Below are 23109 nucleotides of genomic sequence, written 5' to 3' on the forward strand. Positions count from 1 at the left end.
ATACATGTGCTTAATTTAAACGTTAATACTTCGGGAGCGTGTAAAAAGAATTGATAAACTAAGAAAAAAATCTTTAGAAATTTGCTCGTTTTGCTTCACTTTGAAGAAATTGCAATTAAAAAATTATTTATATCATCATTTCGTTATACTTTTATTCCATTAAAAAATAATTTTGTTTAAATCATACAGATCTTTATAAATAAAATGAAACTTTTTTAATAACTTAAAAAAATGGTTGAATGTATACACTTACACACACATACAAACACACACACACACACACACACAGATATATACATCCAAAAACGGCAAAAATAGAAAATGTGCGTATGTATGTGTATGTATGATGTGTGTACGTAGTATGTATTGTATGCATATGTGTGCATTGTGTATAAAAAGAAAAAATAATAGCGTTCGAGGCTTTCGCCGAGCGACGGCCACTGCATTGATTCAAGTTGAGCTCTTTTTATATACCTACGGAAATCAGAAAACAAATTTCTTAACAAAAGAAAAACGCGAAATAAAAAGGAACTAAAAAAACGAGAGCGCGCGGCTTTTGCGCGCCTTGTAAAATTAGGAACAATTGTATTATTATTATTATCATTGCGCAAATTGTATAAAGGTACTTTTTGTTAACCCGTTGAAGGCTTTCGTTATCTTTCATTGCAATAAAGTAGCATGGTTCTGTGTTCGTGCAGACGACGCTTCGGCACAAAATGCGGCTATCTGATTATGTCCCAAAATAGAATCTTATTATATACATGCGCATATAGTTGTATATATCTTTTCTCCCTCTCTGAATTGAAAACTTGTAGAAATCGGATAGTCGCATTGGGATGTGTAACTCTGCACGGAAATATGAATACATACTTTTCGAAATTACTGGCACGTATTTACATTGCGTAATTAGCGCTAAATGTGGTTATTCACACTTCAGCTTCATACATGTGATTATTCATATTGGATCTCGTGTTTTTGTATCGGACAATTAGAATCATAAAATCAGCAGATGATCACACCGAGAAAAACATAATTTTTGAAAATTTTAAATGTATTTAAACTTTTTCACATTTCAAGTATTCACATGATATATTTAAGTAATTCACATATGTAGTTCACATGTTATTTAAATACACAAAATACCTACGTTTTAAATAAGTATATTTATGTATTTAACTTAAATACACGTATATTTGAACTGGAAAAATTATATCAAATTGAAAAATTATATATAAATTAAAAATATACTGAAGTTTTATGTATTCAAGTTAAATATATAAATTCTTGAACAAAAAAATTAAGTTAAAAAAATTTAGTTTAATTTTTTCTCAATGCCGTTATTCAGTGATTACTCGCAATTGCGGATGCGGGCTTGTTTGCAAAATAAAGAGTTATTTGCACTGCACATCTAGCGCTAAATGCGATCAGTCATCGATCGCGTTGATTGTAATCTTTGTATCGCCAATTAAGACAGCACGATAGCGGCTTTATCTGTTTGAAAGGAAATCTACCGAGACAATCTTACAAAAGCATGTACAATCATAAAAATTTAAAATATATTTTGAGATATCTTTCAGATATCTGGAGATGTCTTGAGGATATCTTGCAGAAATCAAAGACATTTTATGTGATTAAAGAGATCTTAAAGATATCTTTTACACGTTTATTTTTTTTAAATTCTATATAAAGATATTTTCAACGAAATATTTAGAAAATTTTTAGATAAACTACTGAAATTAGAGCAACAAAAGTTTGAAATAGCGCTAAGTTTGTAAAAATTAAGCAAAAAAGTGAATTTTTGATATGATGTAGCCCGAAGTGTTGACTTGACCTCTGCGAGGTCTCCCCGCTGTGGGTTCAGTAGTTTCGGAGTTACACCCCTAGAAGCAACCCTTTGTCAAAAAGTTGCATTGTTGCAGTTTAGAAGGTGCAGGGCAATGCGGAAAACGGAAGAAAAATTCGGAAACAAGATGGCTAAAGAGAAAACAAGAATTTTATTGTCTCAAATGCAAGTCGAATGTCGTGAAGCAACCGGGTAGGCTAGCGTAACCACGACTCACTGTCCAACCAAAGGGGTGGCAGGTAGAAGTTGAAAGGGGTTTCGTGTGTGGCCAGGGAGAAGTACTAGAGACCTCTACGAGTGCGGTTCAGCACATTTATGATTTTTTTCGAGTCATTTTCCGTATTAGATTGCCTTGTACCTTTCAAATTGCAACCTTGCAACTTTTGTTTTTGACAGATGATTGCTTCGAGGGGCGTAACTCTGAAACTATTGGACCCACATCGGGGAGACTTTGCAAGTGTCAAGTCAACACATCGGGCTACATTATATAAAAAATTCAGATTGTTTATTCAACTTTTACTAACTTGGCGTTATTTCAAACTTTTGTTCCTTTAATTTTGTCCAATAGTTTATCTACAGTCTTGGCCATATGTAAAAAAACCATTATACATAAATTGAAATATGCCAGCAAACATTTTATATCTAACAAAAAATATATTTAAAAACAATTTCATTAAAAAGTAATATATATTTTTAAAACAATTTAAATATTTTGTTAATCCTCTTTTGCTTTTTATTATCACCTTTTTTGAAAAAAGTTGAGAGTGCTTTATACTTATAGCTAAGGCTGTAGAAATACCATTCTTTTAATCAGATATTTTTAAGATACTTTCAGATATCTTAGATATCTACAAAATCTCGATGCCTTCTGGATTTTTATTCTTTACTGTAATAATACGGAAAAACAAGTTTGAAGAAACTTTTTATATAATATTTATTAGTTTATTTGAAAATAGAGTATACAGATTAAATAGTATACATAGAATAATTGATTTTAAATATAAAGGAGTTTTTTAGTTTAAAAAATTTAATAAAGGAGATTATTTTTTCAAGGATTTTTTTAAATCTATTTTTGGAACGGATTTTTATCGATTTTTGTAGATTTATTATATATCGCTCATTTTGCTACAACATAACCCCCCAAATTTTTTTTTTACTTATAAAAAAATAGAACTTTGATAAGAATTTAATGCGTTGAATGAAGAGCTAATGATACTTTATTCCTTTCTAATCAATAGATTAAATATTGAATCATTATATTAAAATTGCATTTAACTCTAAAGTGTTATTATGTACGAATTTTTATCTAAATTAAAGTGGTACAGTTTTTATTATTATAATTTTGCTAGTTTACCCAGACAACCAAGCGTGATGTAGCATTTTGAGCAAACTAATGCATTGCATGTGTCGTTATAGATTTGCTATACATTTGTTGACATCGAAATAAAACATTACGAATTCAGCACCATGATTACTTATACATGCAATCAATTGACGATTTAAAGAAGGAAACGGTCAGCAATAATAATACATTATATTGTTTGCAATATAACAGCAACATAGCAACAACAAATTAATGCTGACATGTTGCTATCAATTTGCCATTGTTAAAAATAGAATTCAACCTAACAGACATAATGCTGTCTCACCTTGTTCCGAGTTTGTCCAAATTAGTTACTGCACGATTGTTGGCAACATAACTGCAACATCAAGACATTTGGCTATCTGGGAATGTTATAAAGTAATATTTAATAAAATTTTGTTTACATTAGTGTAATGTAATGTTCAGTTATAGTTCAGTTATTCTAACATTTTGCAACTTATAAAGAAAATATAATAGATTTATAAACATAAAATACGAAAAGTTTTTATTAAATTATGAGTAAATTTCTACTCGGAATAGTGTTAATATAAGAAAAATAGAAGTAGTATTTTAGTTAAATCAAAAGTAAAGCCTTCGGCACACGATACGATTTTTCATGCTAGATCGCATACGAGGCGTCTTACTATGTATCCTCATTGGCTTACGACTTACGATTGGTGACAATCATCCGAACCAATCAGGACATGTAAGATGCCTCGTATGTGTAGTATGAAAAATCGTATCGTGTGCCGAAGGCTTAAGTTTTCTCACGTAAAAATTGATCTTTAATATAGCAAAAATAAATATTGGAATTTCTACTTTTTGTATTGTCCAGAACTGAAATATTATGCAACTTTTTTGTAAAAGGTTGAAACTTGCTTAAATGTTTGATAACTTTAAACTTAATAAAGATATATTTATAACAAAATTTTAACCAAAAATAATTTAATACGTACAATAAGTTTATAAAAATTTATGAAATCCGTCGCATAGATTAAAAAAATATTCGAAGTCTTTTATTAGATTTTCAAAAATCTTAAATGCTAATACCTGGAATATTTTTTACCGCTTCCGAATGTCGTTCAAGCAAGCAAGAAAGAAACTAACATGATTATATTAATAAGACTTCGAAACTATCCTATGAGAGAAGAAACTTTTTTCATATCAAGAAACTTCGCCTTCGAAATCCTATAAGTATTTTAAATGTTACATAAAATGTAATAGTTTATTTTTATCTTTAATTTCTCTATTTTATAATTTTTTATTTTACTTCTTAAATCTTGCTTGTCAGATTGTCATGATTTTATATGCTTTTATAAGAGTACAGGTCACTATGAAAGAATTTCTGTAGATTCTCTTGTCTCTCTGACGTCATCGAACTATATATATAACCAAATCGATTATTATGCCGCTTTAAAGTTCAGGATCAATTGACCACATTTAGCGCCAAACGCAGGTCGCAGTGTTAATCTTAAAATACTAATAATTATATTTTTAAGACATTAACACTAATCATACGTTAAATTTACGTATGTTGAGAATTTTTTCTTAAAAAAACTCGAGAAAAATAAACTTATTACAAATAAACCATGCTATTTTTTAATAAATAAGAAAAAGGAAAAGAAAAATTATTAAATTTAAATGCTATTTTTTTTATTACGTATTATTAGTATTCTAAGATTAAATGGAACTGTGAGTGTAAGGATCTCCTCGACGCGATACCATCGGTGTAAAGTACATTTGGCATATGAGACAATTGAAGGTAACTCAATGAAGAAAAACAAAGTAAAACTTGTGGAAAGAGCCTTTTTCATATTTTTATGACCTTAAACGGGTTAAAGATTTTAACATATGAGTGAGAGTAGAGGACAAGAAGCACGTGTGTGAATATAAAATTAATGCCTTGATTTGTAAATAAAACATCATTACTTCCTTTAAATGCTGTTTTTATTATGTACTTTTTGTTGTTAGTAATTTAATCGTTTTAAGTAATTTAATCACTTATTATTTATCTTATAACTACTTCTGAAAAACTCCATTTTAATTAAAATATATTACAATTAAAAAATACATAATTAAGGCTCCGTAAAATACAGTTAAATATAAATCATTTGTTTAATTAAACATTCATAATGATTGTTACTACATATGTTTGTAATAAAAATTATTATTTTATATACCAAAATTTATATATTATTGGCAGTAATCTGAACAAGTTTGAAAACTAATATGCATTATATATATTATACAATGTTAAGTTAATTACTTGAGACACATATACGCGCGCGCGTTTGTAAACTATATGTATATATAAACTAATGTTACGTTTCACACGCACGCACGCACGCACGAACGCACGCACACACGCACGCACGCACGCAGTGTATAACTATTGCACTTTCCCCAATTTATAAATACCAAATTAAAGATAATGGGTATTAAATTGAAAAAGATACAAAGAACTTAATTTCCGACTCTCACAAACAGATAACCATGGCAACGAATATTGTGACTTTGAAAAGCTAAAAAGAAAGCTTGACATTTCTCAATAAAATTTACAGTGTATAACGATTCATTTTATTTGATAGAAAATGGAACATGATAAAGTTTTTTTGATGGTTGCGGGTACAAAGGAGTTAGCTATATTTTAATTGCGTCATGTAATGAAATAAAGAGTAAAAATGACCATATATGTATATACACACATACACACAACATATACATATATTCAACACAGGAGAATAATATAAAGTTAAGATCTAACTAAAATCTTATAGACCTAGTTTACACTGAGCACTTGGTACGCGTATCAAATAGTAAATAACTAGTGAATGTGTTTAATCATTGGCTGATCAGCTTAAATTCACTACTTGATACGCGTACCAAGTGCTCGGTGTAAACTAGGTTATAGAGAACAGAGATAAACGTGTCTAATCGCAGATAAGATATATTAACCCTTATCCAGTATTGTGGGTTAATCTGACTCTAACTGAATTCTGGTTTAATTAACTATAAAAAATTCACGAAAATCGTACTTGGCATGCTATTTAGTATTAGTTTGGCATATCTTCTTTCATTCTCAGCTCGGAAATGCCACTCACTAAGCACCAGTGACATTCGAGAGGTTTCGAGTCTTGGGGTTAAGAGAGACCCCAGTGTACCGTTTGTGATTCGGAATATTGTTTTTTGAATTTTTTTGTGATTTTATTCTATTATTTTCAACTAAAGGTAAGTGTATTACAAAAAGTGATTTAAATTTTTTTATAAAGTATTTATAGACGATTTTCCTGTGTTACCAGGATCTTTTTTGAAATAGTTTAACAAAAACTCGAACAGGATAATGCGAAGGTTTTTTGTGAGAAAAATACAAAAGAAAATTGAATTATTTTGAAAGTAAATCATTGTATTTTGTGAAAATTGATTATTACCTTTTCTCTAAAATTAATTACTTCCATTACCAGAATTAATACCTTTTTTGGAATGCGTACTATTCTACTGTTTTTTTTCAAGTCATATCTTGAAACTTACAAGTTAAATTTTTAGCTTAAAATATTGAAAATTGTATGAGTTATGATTTTTTCTTAGCAAAATAAGTGATTTTTTGCTCTTTTTTTCTTCGGGAAATTTTTTCACATCTTCAAAATCAATGTTTAACTTAAGAAAAGTATTTTGTCTCAAAGTAAGATGTTTGAAAGATAATCTGTAATTTTTCAAGTCATTAATGTCAATATCTTTTTTGCAATAAACATTTTTGGGATCTATTGAAGTCTCAACAGATCCCAGTGTATCAGTTATGAAATTCCACTGAAGTGTACTCGGTAAGGGTTAAACTCTTCTTTCCTCCTCCAAAAATGACACATGCTTCTTCATTATTTGAAAAAAAATTTAAGTGAAATTCATTGATTGCTCAGTGGAGCTTATGATGCCACTCCACTAAAAACAATTTGTAAAGAATAGTTTCAACAATTTAAAAGTAGTGATTTTATCATGAAAAACAACAAGGTTAAAATTAAAAAAGGCAAAAAATGTACCATAAGATTAAATTTAACAGCTGACTACAATTAGAACTAACAATTAGAACATTTGAAGAATTGATACAAAAAAGGTCATCAATTGTCAGTCATTAACGAAAAATCATTCTTTCGTACAACAATGCTCAGATAATGTTGCCAGAACCATTCAATAAGCACTGAAAAAGCCTGACATCTCTCTCTCTCTCTCTCTCTCTCTCTCTCTCTCTCTCTCTCTCTCTCTCTCTCTCTCTCCCTCCCCCCCCTCTCTCTCTCTCTCTCTCACTGATGATAATAAGATTTCTCAATTATTTCTCAAAGAAAATTTTCCTGCACTCAATCTATTCTCCAGACCTGGCCTCATCAGATTATCACTTGATTTGGTGCAATACGTTCTTCATATACACTTCTTTAATTTTTAAAATGTGTAAAAATGGGTTAATGACTAGTTCGGTTCAAAAAATAAAAAGTTATATCAACGCAGAATTCAACTTTTACCGAAAAAAAAGAAGAAAAAATCTTAGAAAATAATAAAAATACATTTTGATTGATGTATTCATTTTGTCATTAAGACAAATGCGTTTTTAATCAGAAAAGTCGAAAATTAAATTCAGTACCTAATATTTTAAACGAAGAGAGATAGCTTAGAATCCCAAGTTATGTTATTAAAAAGTAGTTATAAATTAATTATATCAAAGTACTTGCAGCTTCCAAAAAGTAGCTTTAGTAAACTTTATAGAGTTTACAACGGAGCAAATTATACTTTTTCTTTTAATTAACGTTAAGACAGATATAAGGCAGATATAAGGCACTACAAGCGTGAATGAGTATTAATTATGTCCTTTTTGAAATCCTTTTTGAAAGATTTATAAGGAAAAATCCGGATCTTTGCATTTATGCTGATGGAATCCTCTTAGGATTCAGATCGTACATACGTCGCATTCGTTTTTTTAATTCTTGCGGAAATTTGTCATAACACTTCTTGCACGCAGGCTTTAGATCAAATTCGAAAAATTTTGTCTTCTGATTCATCTTCTGATCGCAGAATGCACACGCAAAGTGATGGACGCACCATGCCTTGTTTAACGCCGTAAAAACTAGGAAAGACAAGTATTATATTAGATTAACAATACTCTTAAAAAATTCGTATAATTTTTTTGCTTTTGACATTCCAAAGAAATTGCAATAAAAGGTCAGAAATATTAAAAATTCGAAAAGTTCGAGACATTAATAGAGAAAGAATGTTAAGAATTGATTCTTATGGAAATAAGAGTTTTAAAGATTTTAGTAATCGCAAATAAAATGTAAGAATTTTGGGAAAATATTCATAAAAAAGAAGTTAAAAAAAACATTTTGAAATAAAAAAAATTAGTTTTATCATTATTTTTATGTGAATCAAATGTTTATGAATTACAACAATTCTTTCCATAATAATGTTATACTAATCAAAATATGACAACAACAATGCTTGCTATTATATTATGATATAGTTATCGAACTTAAAACGCAATCATAAATTGAAGTTAAAAATATCTAAAATTAATTTGATTATCAAATTTAATAATATTATAGGCATCTTAAGAGCTAAAAGAACTTATTACAAATTTTTTTTTCAATTTTTTACACATTAATATTTATTAATATTAAAAAACAAATATTTTTGAATAACAAATTATTTTTATTGCTTAAATTTTGCTCATTACTTAGAGCTCCTTTAAAAGGTATAAATGGAGGAAAAGCCGTGTGACTTCCTTTCATTTTTTAATCTGAAAATCTATGTATAAAGAAAGAAAATAAAAAATTGAAAAAAAAAAATAAAAAGACAAGTCCTTGTTTTAGAAACCAAATCTATAGATTGTAATTAACTTGTAATATCACTAATAAGTTAAAAAAATATTCATATAACATTCGTATAAACAATTTTTTTCAGTAAATCTGGAATAATATACAAGTACATACCATCACCAGAAATAACTTGATTACAGACGAAGCAGAGATTCCCAAATAATTGATGATAATGAGTTTCGCAATAAGCGAGACCTTTTTTCTCATAATGGCGATGACCTAAGAAGGGTTTTTCGCATTTAGCACATACGAAATGCTCTACGTGCCAATGTTTGCCGAGCGCCGTTACCACGCGCTCTTCAATGGGGCGCCGACAGGCGCCGCAAATCGGGATTCCCATTTTATCGTGACACCGCAAACAATACAATTCGTTCTATATAACATAAAATTTGTTATTACACTGTAAAAACATTTTTGTAATTACGAATTTAAAATAGTTACAAATACGAAGTAAATAATAATCATATATTAATTTTGAAGATTTAAAATTTATTGTTAAAATTATGCTTAAACGGTTATATTTTGTTCACTAAATATACACTACAGTTGAAAACGTTTGTGATTTTCTTACACTTCACAAAAAGATAAATATCTCAGTTAAATCATAAAGAATCATAGGAGAAAAGGATCCTATTTCAAGATCGTCTCAAATAATATCTTAAGATGCTAATACTGCTCTGTGATTGGCTGATGGCATCTTAAAACAATTCTTAAGATGATGTTAAAGAACATAGCAGGATAAGCATGTGTGTGCTGCCCCCGCACAGATTTGATTGAGATTTTCACAAAAAGTTGGCATTAATGTGAGATTAAATTTCCTCAAGTATTATATCTGAAAATTAATTTTTATGGGAGTTATAGAGAAAAGAAGAAAAATCGAAAAAAAATTTGTTCTTAAAAACGGCTAAACCGATTTTGATAAAAAATATATATTATGGGTTTCAATCCCACAATGTTATAAAAAATTACGGAATTTTTTTTTTAAATATAGGTCAAAAGAATTGTCAAAATTTGTTTGTATTTTTTTCTATGGAATCCAGATGGGTTACTATGACCATTTTTTGTAGAAAAAATTTACTGACTAGTATGACATTTAAGTTTTAAAGTGATCAGAAGGATACTACATATATAAACATAAATAAATATATATATTTTTTTTATTCTTTATATACATATATACATAATGTATACATATGTATTATTAAATATATATACAGGGTGATTGACTATAAACATACAAACCTTATAAAAAATGGAAAGCATCGAGATAAGTACAACGAACAGGAAACAATCAGAATTGACTATACATAGTTTTGAGAAAAAATTGCTAAGATGTGCAAATAAAGGCGCAGTGGACGGACATCGTGGGCCTCAATTACCTTGTATATACATTATGTATAAACTTTATGTAGTCGATTCTGATTGTTTCCCGTTCGTTGTACTTATCTCGATGCTTTTCATTTTTTTATAGAGTTTAAACATTTATTGCCAATCACCCTGTATATATATTTAATAATATATACGTATACATTATGTATATATGTATATAAATAATAAAATATCACATGATCACATGATGAGCAAAATCCGACAGTCAACCTCCACGTGGTGCACATCGGGTCACTCTGATGGCGGTATGATTGAGTTAAACACGAATAAAATTAATGTGCAATATCATATTGATACTCAAAATTTATGATATTCAAAAAATACCGTATTTATTCGCTAAAATACCCTACAATGCAGTGCAAATTTCAAACTCATGTGCAATCAACAAAAAACATCGTATCGACATGTTTTTTTAAAATTGCTTAGAAAACAATAAACTTTAAGAATCTGGATTAATATTAGTAAGATTTTAACGAAAAACATGTGAAAATGATAACAAACTTTTATTTTTTTCAAATTTTTATTTAAAAAAAAAAACATATTTAGTTTTAATGCAATACAAAAGGTTCACACTTAATCAAACTTTTGCCTAGGGATTCTCAAAGTAGAGCTTCTGCTCTTTAATTTAAAAAAAGCACGTTTAATTTGGATGATTTTTCACAAACTTGTATTATTTTGAAGATTGCTTAAAAATTTGGTCAAAATTTTTGTCTCGTTTTTTTTGCGCCAGTGTATGTCATACTAGAGAAGTCACAGATTTTTTCTATAAAAAATGGTGATAGTACCCCATCTAGATCTCATTTTTAAAAATTCAAAAAAATTTTGACAATTTTTTTACTCGTATTTAAAAAAAAATTCCATAATTTTTTTATAACATTGTGAGATTGAAACCTATAATATGTATTTTTTTAAATCAAAATTGGTTCAGCCATTTTCGAGAAAAAATTTTTTTTCAATTTTTATTCTTTTCCCCATAACTCTCATAAAAATTATTTTTTAGATATAATACTTAAGAAAATTTAATCTCACATTAATGCCAACTTTTGGTAAAAATCTCAATCAAATCCGTGCGGGGACAGCACGGGAGCGCACAATAATAAACGGACACAGCAGGCTGAGTGAAACGGACACAGTAACAAACGGACACAGACCAAACGGACACAATAATAAATGGACACAGTAACAAATGGACACAGTGCGAAACGGACACAATAACAAACGGACACAGTAATAAACGGACACAGTAATAAACGGACACAGTAATAAACGGATACAGTACCAAACGGGCACAGACCAAATGCGCACACTGCACATGCGCACGGACCAAATGCAATCCATGTACATTGCAAGCAGAGTAAAGTCCACATAGGTTAGCGACTTGGACGGGGTGGGTGCGGGAGGGGGGCTGAAGGTCCCCCTTGCACCCCCCCGTGTGTATGTGTGTGCGTGCGTGCGTGCAAAGCATTCACTGCATCACATGGGTTTGCGACTTTCCGTGTGTGTATTTGGTCCGTGCGCATGTGCAGTGTACGCATTTGGTCTGTGTCCGTTTATTACTGTGTCCGTTTGTTACTGTGTCCGTTTGTCACTGTGTTCGTTTGTTACTGTGTCCGTTTGTTACTGTGTCCGTTTGTTACTGTGTCCGTTTGTTACTGTGTCCGTTTATTACTGTGTCCGTTTATTACTGTGTCCGTTTATTACTGTGCGCATCTGGGACTCACTCGACAGCACACACATGCTTATCCTGCTATGCCTTATAAGACTTGACTATGAATACCAGTCTAAAGCCGCCTGTTTTATTGACATTTTTTATTTTAACTAGGGTAGATGTCCCAATTACTGCCACCTTAAGCTTATAGCCGAACTTTATTAAACCATTTTGGGCATTGCTGAAGCTAAAAAAATGTTTCACTTTTAATCATAATATTACTTAATAACTCTATTATCATAAAAAAAATTATTATGCATTAAATATAAATACTCGATTAATAATAAGTAAAAATATACAGAAATCTGCAATGTCCCCATGATTGACAGCCGCTTTCGTATTACTGACACCCAATAACTGCCAGTCTTTTTCACTGTGACCAGATAACTGTCAGTCCCTTTCATAGAGTCTCGTAGATGTCAGTTATACGTAACACGTTTCTTGTCCCGAACACTGACGGCAGTTTAACGGGCAAACCAAAAAATATTGTCCCTATTACTGTCAGCATTAATTATAATTTAAGATAAAATATCACCTATTTCATACATTATTTCATTAAAATGATTCTTATATATCTCATTAATTTATTTTACATGTGTGTGATCAATGTAGGTTATATAATAAAATTAGTGCCCTTTCTTTAATATGACTTTTGCATCGCCTCTTACTTACGTAATCGCACTTTTAATATAAAACCAAATTAACATTAATTTTTAAATATTAAGTCTAAACAAATATGTTTTATTTGTTTGTTTTTCTATAAATTAAAGTATTAATTTAATAATAAATTTTTTGTTTAACACGTTTATTTACAAATTTATTTTTTCCAAGTACAATAAATAAAATGGCAGTTATTGGGACACTGGCAGTAATTGGGACATCTACCCTATATTTTTAATTGGCTTTATAGAATTCAAAATTCTATTACAGAATTAAAGAATTATAGATGCTGCTTTCCATTTACATCAAAACTCAGGTAATTCTCACTTATGACGTCATAACTCAGTTAAATGCACGTTCTTTTTGCATTCTCAAAAGTGAGATTCAACCGAGTTTTTTCCTACAATCTGAGCAATTTCAAGACCGTGTGCTTTACTGAGTCTCGCATACTCACTTTAGAAGTAAGGTTATATATTGAAATAATTTTGTTATTAAAATAAACGTGATCACTTACATGTTTTTAAAAATTACTGAGTAATGACGTCACTATCTGAGTATAAAATATTCATTATTGAATGACTCAGTCTCACTTTCAGATAAATGGAAAGCAGCAAGAATTACGTACAAAAATGCAAGGATTGAAGGTCAAGTTTATGTAAAAAATGAAAATAGTATACATTGTGTAATAAGCATAGAAAGTCGGTTATTGCCTACAAATGCGGTAAATGGACGAGCCGAGGACGAATGCGTTCACCCACACCAGTGGGCAGTAGCCAAATCAAATAAGTTGCACATACTATTTTTTGTAACACAAGTGCATAGAAAGTGGCGGAACAAGTTCAGAGCAGAAGGCGAAGGATTTGCGAGGGAACGGAGTCAAATAAAAAAATGTTTAAATAAAAGTAATTAATAAATAAAAAAATTTTTTATTTACTTTTGTATATATTCAAATATTTTTTCTTTGACTTTTGTGGCAAAAGATTCTCTGCAGTCACTTTCACAATTTAAACGCTCTTTAGAGATGTGAATTTGCTATCATTTTCGGGTTATAAAGATATTCAGATTTAGGAATTCATCCTTAATATTAATTGTATCACCACATATCAACTTCTTTTATGCAATTTTGCTATGACGCGATCTGATGTCTTTGAGTGACACAAATTGATAAATAAGCTAAGGCTAGATGCGAAAGCAACTAAGCATTGATAATTCTGTGATAATTCATATATGTTACCGTATGCCTCTCACCGCACTAGTTGCACAAATATTATAATCTATTGTCATTCTTTTCGTGTTACTTTCGTGTTGCAAAAGGATATCGATTTTCAGAATTAAGAAATTTGAAGTTGCAAGTAAAGAGAATAAAGGGGAATTTCATATTAATAACAAAAAATTAACATTTAAAAATTAATAAAATTTTTTTTATTGTTAACATAAAATGCATTTTCTCTTTATTTTTGTGCGTACTTTGATTACAGTTTTAAATGTTTTAATTTTATCTGTAAGACATTTTGTCCTTTTCAATTACATACATAAACTCTAAAAGTGGTATTTTTTCAATGCCTTTGTGTTACTGTAAAGCTTAACAATCAAGCATTAGTGAATAAAATTTCACACAAAAGTATTTTAAGTTTTTTTAAGTTTTACTTGCTTTTTAAAAAAATTAGTACAATAATTTTTACAATATATATCAAATTTATTTATTATTTACTAAAATTTATTTTTATAAATTTTTTAACTTTGAAACTAAAGGATTAAAATTGAAAGAAAAAACTTTTCATAAAATGCAACAAAATCCCAAGTGTTTTCAAATTTTTGACCTGCAGTATATTGGCATTATTTTTTAAATATAATTTTTTATAAAATCTTAAGTTTAAATAATCATATCTGATCTATATAATATAAAAAATCATACCATTTCGTTAGCAGCATAACCAGGTCGAGAGCGAACTTCCCTGGCATCGGAATTGAGTTCCACACCACAAGTTGTACAATTGAAATGATATGGATGATAGAGTTCACCGCGGAACCGTAAAGGTTTATCATCAATTACTCCACTGGAAAATTTCGAAAATTATCTAAATATTCGATATCAATTAAGACTTTAAGACAAGTATTCTTGTATTACATAAATTATAATTTAACTTCTAGATGCTTTAGAATAATTCTTAGAAATTCTAAAAAATACCTTTTTATCATGATATATAATATAAAAAAAAAATATATATATATATATTTATTATTATATATTTATTATAAATAAATATAGATATATAATAAATAAATAAATAATTATATATATATATATATATATATAAAATAAATCAATAATAATCGGCAAACAGTTTGCATGAACTAGAAATTGTGAAAATTCCCACAAATATTATTAGGCATCAAGATTCGCCTTGATAAGAAATGGAATTTTTTTCGCTTATTAAAATGTCTAAAATAATTCTTTTAGAGATAAATTGTTTTAAACTATATGTAGAAAGTGATATTTTTTAAATTAAGTGCTGTTATATATAGTATATATATATATATATATATATATATATATATATATATATATATCATTTTCTACATAAAGTTTAAAATAATTTATCTCTAAAAGAATTATTTTAGACATTTTAATAAGAAAAAAAATTCCATTTTTTTATTAAGGCGAATCTTGATGCCTAATAATATTTGTGGGAATTTTCATAATTTCTAGTTCATGCACACTGTTTGCCGCTTATTATCGATTTTAAAACACCATTCTAAACTAAAGCTAGATTAATACAAATAAACACCTTAAAAAATGTACTGTAAAAAAATGTATTGCTATAAGTCCCTTACGGAAAAAACACTCTAATTTTAAGAGTTTACACTCAAAATTGAGTGTTAATACTCGATTTTGAGAGTTTACTCTCAAATTCAGGTGTATACGCTCAAATTTTGAGTATTTACACTAAAGATTGAGTGTTTATACTCGAACATTGAGTGTGTATACCCAATGACTGAGTGTTCATACTAAAGTTTAGGTTTAAATACTGAATATTTAAAAATATACTTTCAACACTTGAGTATGACACTCAATAAATGAGTGTATACTTCCAACATAAAATGTGAACACTGAAACGTTGGGGATGTACACTCAATATCTATCGGTTGAAGGTATACACTTAATATTGAGTGTGCACTCTCAAACATTTGATTAGGAAATATTAAATAAAAACAAAAGCAAAAAAAGCAAGTTTAACCAAGATTAAAGTTAATCTACATTGGTAAAAATGAGCATAAGACGAATATCTAAAATAAACATTCAATTAGAGTGTTCAGCTGGCTTTGAGTATTTTATTATAATTTGAGTATTACTTTCAACTTGGATGTTTGCCATCTAATTGAGTGTTAATTTTAGTGTTATTCTTCTCAAATTTAGGATTAACATTAAAATTGACACTTGATTAGATGGCGATCATCCAAGTTAAAAGTAACACTCTAATTAAAAGTAAATTAAAGAACAAACACCCAAGATGAGCGTTTACACTGAATTGAGTGTTTATTCCTTGTCCCAAATTATACTCAACTTGAGTATTTTTTTAAGTGTTATTAGTAGTGTTTTTTCCGTAAGGGGTATCACACAACATACACGCACGCACAATATCAAGATTTGAATCTAAATTTCTCTGTATTCCAGTTTAGAACTTTCAAGATCAATCGAAATAATCGACGCACAATTTACATGAATAGAAAATTGTAAAAACTTACATTATATTATTAGATACCAAAATCGGAAAAATTGCTTTCTTCTTAGCTTAGTTATATTATTTAGATTATCATTTCATTTATTATTATTTAGTAAAATACCACTTATGTTTTAAAAAGTTTTTATTAACTTTTAGAAAAGTAATTAAATATTTCCCAAAATTTTTGTCTTTGACTCATTCCTACCAACGTAGATTAACTTTAATCTCGATTTAACTTACTTGTTATTTTATTCTAGTTCTAAAATTTAAAAAAAGATAAAGAATATACTGAGATTAAAGTTAGTCTATGTCGATAGAAACGGGTCTTAATTTTTTATTTACAATTGTTTAAAAATTAATGTCCTAGTTTTTAAAATATGAATAAAATTATCAATAATTCCACTGATCTCTGGGTGTTTTATTGGTGACTGTAATTCCAGATCTTTCAATGGACTAGAAAATTAACTCTCTTACTTGAACATACGAAGTTAGAGATAAAAATAACAATTACTAATTGAAGCTGCTTGTCTAGCTAGCTTGCCTCACTCTCCTCTCCAAAAAAGTAGATGATAGGAGGAATTTAAAGTTCTAGAGATTTTCCTATTAGAAAAAACAAATACAGTGCTAAATAAAGTCTCACACGGATATATTAAATTCACGTGTGACTTTTTTTATAAATAAGAATTTTACTAATTATTAATAGAAAATGTTATTTTGATCAAAATAATATCTCCTTCAAAGATTTTGATAAATCGTCGCTTTCTTATTTAGTTATTGTAAAAAAATAGAATACTAGTATAAAGTTCGTTACACGCTTTAAAATTTATTAAAACTAAAATATTCAATAAACAATGTTTATCAAAATAACTGTAAATTTTATTACAATATTAACAGGTAAATTTTTTCGTTTAAAAATATTTTATGAAAAAAAATATTGAACATAGCAGATCCACGTGTGCAAATTATGAGTACTAAAACATATTTAAGTGGAGGGTTAAAAATTCAAATGTGACTTTAATCACAAGAATAACTTGCAGCTACCGTCAGAATCAGAACTTTTATTTTTAAATATACTTGTTAAAAAAGTTTCAATTTTTACTTTACATTGTAAATGTTTATAAATTTCTAAAAATTAAGTTATTAAAATAATTCCAATAACAGTCGCAAATGTTCCAAATCTACTGAGAGACAGAAATTCAATCATGATTCCTGATAAATCATGCAGAGATAAAAAAAATCCGGATTGTTAATAAATTATTGTTTACATTTTTTTTAAACAGAAAATAACCTTCAAAAGTAATAAATAAAGGACAAAAAATAATTTTGAAAAATATTTACCTATTTAAAAAAAAAATTCTTAAAATGTATTATCGATGATACTAAAAATACAACTTTTAATAACAACTGCAATAATAAAAACATACTGGCATTGATGGCATATATGTTTTCCAAGCACACCGGCTTTCACATTGGCATTGCATGTGTGACACAAGGCTCTGCCTTGACATTTGATGAAGCCCGCATCCGCCAATTCACCATTACACTCTTCACAGCGGAAGCATTGCGGATGCCAGTTCGAATTCATCGCCTTAATCACACGGCCAATAACAAACTCACCTAAGTAAAGATAATAACTCGGTCAAATACATTAAAATATTATCTCACATTTAACTATCCTAGAATTAATAATGATAATTTAAGCAATTAACAATATTTAAGTCTAGCTTACCACACTTGCCACAGCATGGTGCAAACAGAACATGGAAGTCATGTTCGCAATACTTGTAGCCTTCAAATTCGTAAAAGATTCCATCTGGAAATGGTCGAAAGCATTGTGCGCACCTATCAAATATATTAGACATAATATTAACTTACATGACTTAAAAAGCCACAAAAAAATTTTATGAAAAATAACAAAGAAGTTCAAAGTAAAGTTAAAACTTTATTTTGAAGTTCTTAAAATTATGATTTATTATACAAAATAATACAATATTATAACCGAGTATTTAATATAATAAGTAAAATAATTTATATATGTTAGAAATATAATTCTTTTTTTTATAGCAATGTATAAACATGGCAAAAAATTAAGAAAAATGTGACTGAAAAAGAAACAACTCGTTACTTTTTAAATAACGATAATTATAACGTGTTAATTTTCAGAATTAACAACTTGTAACTAGTTGCTTTTTGAGAGACAAAAACTGTAACTAGTTACTTCTACAAAATAATTTTCCCAGTCTTGTATAAAATATACTTATAATGAGATGAATTAAGAATAAATAACGACCAACAACTCGCCTAATTACATAACTCAGAGTTTTTGAATACATTTACCTGTATTCAAAATAATTGAGGTATTTTGAAAACTATTAAATATAATTTTCAAAAATAGGTATCTCGATTATTTTGTTTTTAGTATCAAAATCTATGCTTTCTAAGAAATTTTAAAGCCTTCAAATTTCTAATAATTTTTTTCCTGAAAATGTGTATAATAAGTCTATAATCTATCATATAAAAATCTATCATTGAACAATGCATTCAACCAAATTTTTGTATTTTTCAAAAATAATATTTATAAACTCATAATTTACAGAATAGTTAATTTATTTCATTCTATCTATTTTTATTACGAAATATTATAGTTACTTAATTTCAGTAATCTTTTGGTTGTAATTTTGCACATACTAACATAGATATTGACATTTTCTTTTGGACTGCTTCAAACTTTGATATGTTTATTAGATAGCTATTTTCAAAGACAATTTTCACTTTATTGTGTTAAACATAATAGATGTAACATTTAAAAATACAGGATAACTATAAAAGAAAATTACTTACTGCTAAATTAGTTACTTTTAGTTAGCAAAATAATGTAACTAAATTAAGTTATGGAAAGAAAAAAGAAACAAAGTTTAAGTTACTGATAAAAAAAATAACTCTAACTGTAACTTTACCATAAGTAACGAGTTATTTTTCAACTTTGATCTCATATAAGTTCGTATTCTTTCGGATTTCTTTTACAGTACAATGTTTAAATCATTTTATTCTTTTATTTCATTTTTATCGATCAATTTCCATTAAATATTGTATATTTCTGCTCTTTTCATTACAAAATAACAGCAATTTATTTTTAACAACTTCAGCAACAATTCTTATCCTGCCTATACTTACACAAAACATTGAGGATGCCACAATTCACCATGTGAGTTAACGATTTTCTCATGCGCGACAAAGCCTTCTCTGCATCGAGAACAAAACATATGATCCAACGACATCTCTGTAACCCTGTAATATATAAACATATAACTTAGTGTACATTTTTACAAAGTGTTTATTGAATGTATTTTTATCAAGTATAACAGAAATATAAAAAAAACAATCGCTGAGTATTTCTTTTAGTATTTCTCATGTGAATAACAGTTTTGTAGATTTGATATTTAAGAAATGAATGCTTGACTAATATAGCATTAAAGAAAATTATCCTTTTATATCTGAATTTTGGTAAAATTGACTTGCCATTTTTCAAATAATGTTTCAATATTGTTTCAAAAGTTTTCTGTTAATTAGCTGTTTTAAATATGTATAATTGTTTTATATATACTTTTGCGAAAATTAACACTTCTTAAGAAGAAGATGATGCTTACCCTGGCATATTTTAACGGTGGAAGACAATTATTTGATGTTAAAAAAACACCTTTTCTTTCTACTCGTCTTGTGTTTGCTCAATCAGCTGTACAAGATTACTATTAAAATATAAAAAAATATTAAATAATAAAGACAAATAGGAATAATACAAAATTAATATATTTTTAATAATAAGTTTAACATAATTAAGGACAAAAAGTCAAAGGAATGGTAGGATCTTAGCACTTAGTAACATTACTTATGGCCAAATCAAAATAGCAGTTGACGTTGGTGTTAACTGTTGCAATTGCCATTGCATTTTGACCAATTAGGGAGAAACAGACAGCGTTGGCCATAATTTAATTAGTCAAAATGCAACTGCAATAGCAATTGCAATGGCCAATGCTAATGTCAACCTCAGCTGCTAATGTGATTCAGCCATTATGTGATTTTATAATTTTCTTCAAATACATTAGATTTAGTCTTGTATGTTGAGTCCTATTTATAATAATTTACATTGCTTATATTATACATGAAAGACTTATGTAAACATAATAAATTTATAAATAATTCATATAGATATAATTTTAAAATTTAAGGCATAATTGCAAATTATACTTCTCCTTTTTGACAAAATTTAGATTTACACATTATTTTAATTACAGAGAATATACTAGTATAGCACAGAAAGTATACTAGTTTAGTTATAAAAAGATCAACATTCCAATTTTCTTATTACACCATTTCAATTATTTATAAATCTTTATTTGTACTTGTACTTTTGTTTTATTCTTTCTTGGATTCTCTCTTTATTTGCTATAACAACATAATTCAAAAAGTCTTTGGTTACAAAGAAAAAATTTTAATAATTAATATAATATACTAATATAATATACTATTATTTTTATTCTAATGCAAAGGAGAAAAACACTCTAATTTTGAGAGTTTACAATCAAAATTGAGTGTTAATACTCGATTTTGGGAGTTTACTCCCAAATTTAGATGTATACGCTCAAATCTTAAGTATTTACACTAAAGATTGAGTGTTTATACTCGAACATTGAGTGTGTACACCCAATGAGTGAGTGTTCATACTAAAGTTTGAATTTAAATACTGAATATTTAAAAGTATACTCTCAACATTTGGATATAACACACAATAAATGAGTGTATACTTCCAACATAAAGTGTGAACACTGAAACGTTGGGGATGTACACTCAACATCTATCGGTTGAAGGTATACACTTAATATTGAGTGTGCACTCTCAAACATTGGATTAGAAAATATTAAATAAAAACAAAAGCAAAAAAAGCAAGTTCAACCAATTAAAATTAATCTGCATTGGTAGAAATGGACATAAAACAAATATCTAAAATAAACATTCAACTAGAGTGTTCAGCTGGCTTTGAGTATTAATTTGAGTATTACTTTCAACTTGGATGTTTGCCATCTAATCGAGTGTTAATTTCTTTGTTATTCTTAAATTTAGGATTAACATTGAAATTAACACTCAATTAGATGGCGAACATTCAAGTTGAGAGTAATAACACTCTAATTAAAAGTAAATTAAAGAGCGAACACACTCAAGTTGAGTATTTACACTGAATTGAATGTTTATCCCTTGTCCCAAATTATACTAAACTTGAGTATTTTTTTAAGTGTTATTTTTAGTGTTTTTTCTTGTCCGATTAGTTGCGTTCATTGGAGAGTTAAGTATGTCATTAATAGTAATAGCGGTCAGAAACTCTTAAATCATTCCTACATTATAATGCACAAATATTGAAACATACAACATTCCATGTTTCAATATTTGTGTATCATAATTTAGGAATAATTTGAGTCTTTTGTGCACAATTATATTTCTAAATGTTTTAAATATGTTACGACTGAAATATTTTTCTCAATTATTGTGCAATTTATTTCTAAATTGAATTTTGCAAATATGCTGTTAAGATGATTCGCCATATCACTATTGTTATGCCAACATATTTCAAAATTTAATTGCGCAAACATTTATTAATGTTTTATAAAAAGTTAATGTTTCTACATCTATTTTCTCAACTATGCCCTCATAATGATGGATTATAAATCTTTTGCAATATTTTGTCATACAATTTTATAAATCTTTTCCTATCGGGATAGTTACAGGGTGTTAGAAATAATATTACAGAATTTAAAAAATTATTTTTTAACATTAAAAAATTGTTGATTAAGTTATTTCGTGGCTGTAGTAAATTTTATCACTTTTAATAATGGCCAACAATTTACTAACTTCTATACATTTACTGTATTGAACATTAATTTTGAATTGATAGAACTTTATTATTTTAAAACTATAACTTTATTTCTGAAATATTAATCATTACCTAATTTTACAATTTTTGTTTAATCAATCAACTATTAATCAAAAGTAGAAATCGCAATAAAGGTAAATATTTAATAAGTAAATGAAGGAATAATGTAATAGAGTTAAAGCACTACCTACTGCAACTGTCACAGCCATATTTCTACCAGATTTTAAGCCGAGATAACCAATCCGATTTCACCGAATGTGGCATGACCTTTTATGAAAGAGGCATGTATTACATGTATCCCATGAAGTCTATTCACATTCTACATCACACCGCGCCACACCCTTCACACACGTACAAAGTAGAGAGCCTCTGAGGGAGAGAGTAGCAAACCACGTCTCTTCTGATTTGATGCGAGCGTAAAGCGGGTCACACACACTTTCCGTAGAACGTAACAGTAAGGTTTTGACCAATCACGTACTTGATTTAGTCGCTTACTGTTACGGTCGCCCAATCCAACATGTCGAAATCTTACTGTTACGTTCTACGGAAAGTGTGTGTGACCAGCTTTAAGCACGCGGTCACATGATTGACATGATCAGTTTGTCGCTCTCTCTCTCTCTCTCTCTCTCTCTCTCTCTCTCTC

General features: G+C 28.4%; 1 protein-coding gene across 5 annotated transcripts; it reads right to left on the reverse strand.

Moving 5' to 3' along the window:
- Positions 1-4470: 4470 nt before the first annotated feature.
- Positions 4471-22879, reverse strand: LOC105831113 (LIM and senescent cell antigen-like-containing domain protein 1). Of its 5 annotated transcripts, none has more exons than XM_036286177.1 (8): positions 22658-22878; positions 20191-20289; positions 19718-19831; positions 18273-18385; positions 17968-18160; positions 14734-14875; positions 9176-9434; positions 4471-8313 (listed from the first exon to the last, which is right to left on the reverse strand). In XM_036286177.1, exons 2-8 carry the CDS (start codon positions 20196-20198, stop codon positions 8111-8113), a joined length of 1032 nt encoding a protein of 343 aa, XP_036142070.1. In that variant the 5' UTR covers positions 20199-20289; positions 22658-22878; the 3' UTR covers positions 4471-8110. The 5 variants fall into 5 exon arrangements, with proteins under 5 accessions (XP_036142070.1, XP_036142071.1, XP_036142069.1 ...); XM_036286178.1 differs by having other exon boundaries at positions 22654-22878; XM_036286176.1 differs by having other exon boundaries at positions 22539-22878.
- Positions 22880-23109: the final 230 nt, after the last annotated feature.

The sequence above is a fragment of the Monomorium pharaonis genome, chromosome 4 (assembly GCF_013373865.1).
Source record: "Monomorium pharaonis isolate MP-MQ-018 chromosome 4, ASM1337386v2, whole genome shotgun sequence".
NCBI lineage: Eukaryota > Metazoa > Arthropoda > Insecta > Hymenoptera > Formicidae > Monomorium > Monomorium pharaonis.

Coding starts and splice junctions, on each gene's coding strand:
- LOC105831113 (XM_036286177.1), bottom strand. Junction 18,161..18,272: donor ACCATGCTGTGGCAAGTGTG/GTAAGCTAGACT, acceptor ATCTTTACTTAG/GTGAGTTTGTTATTGGCCGT. Junction 9,435..14,733: donor GTTATGCTGCTAACGAAATG/GTATGATTTTTT, acceptor TATGTTATATAG/AACGAATTGTATTGTTTGCG.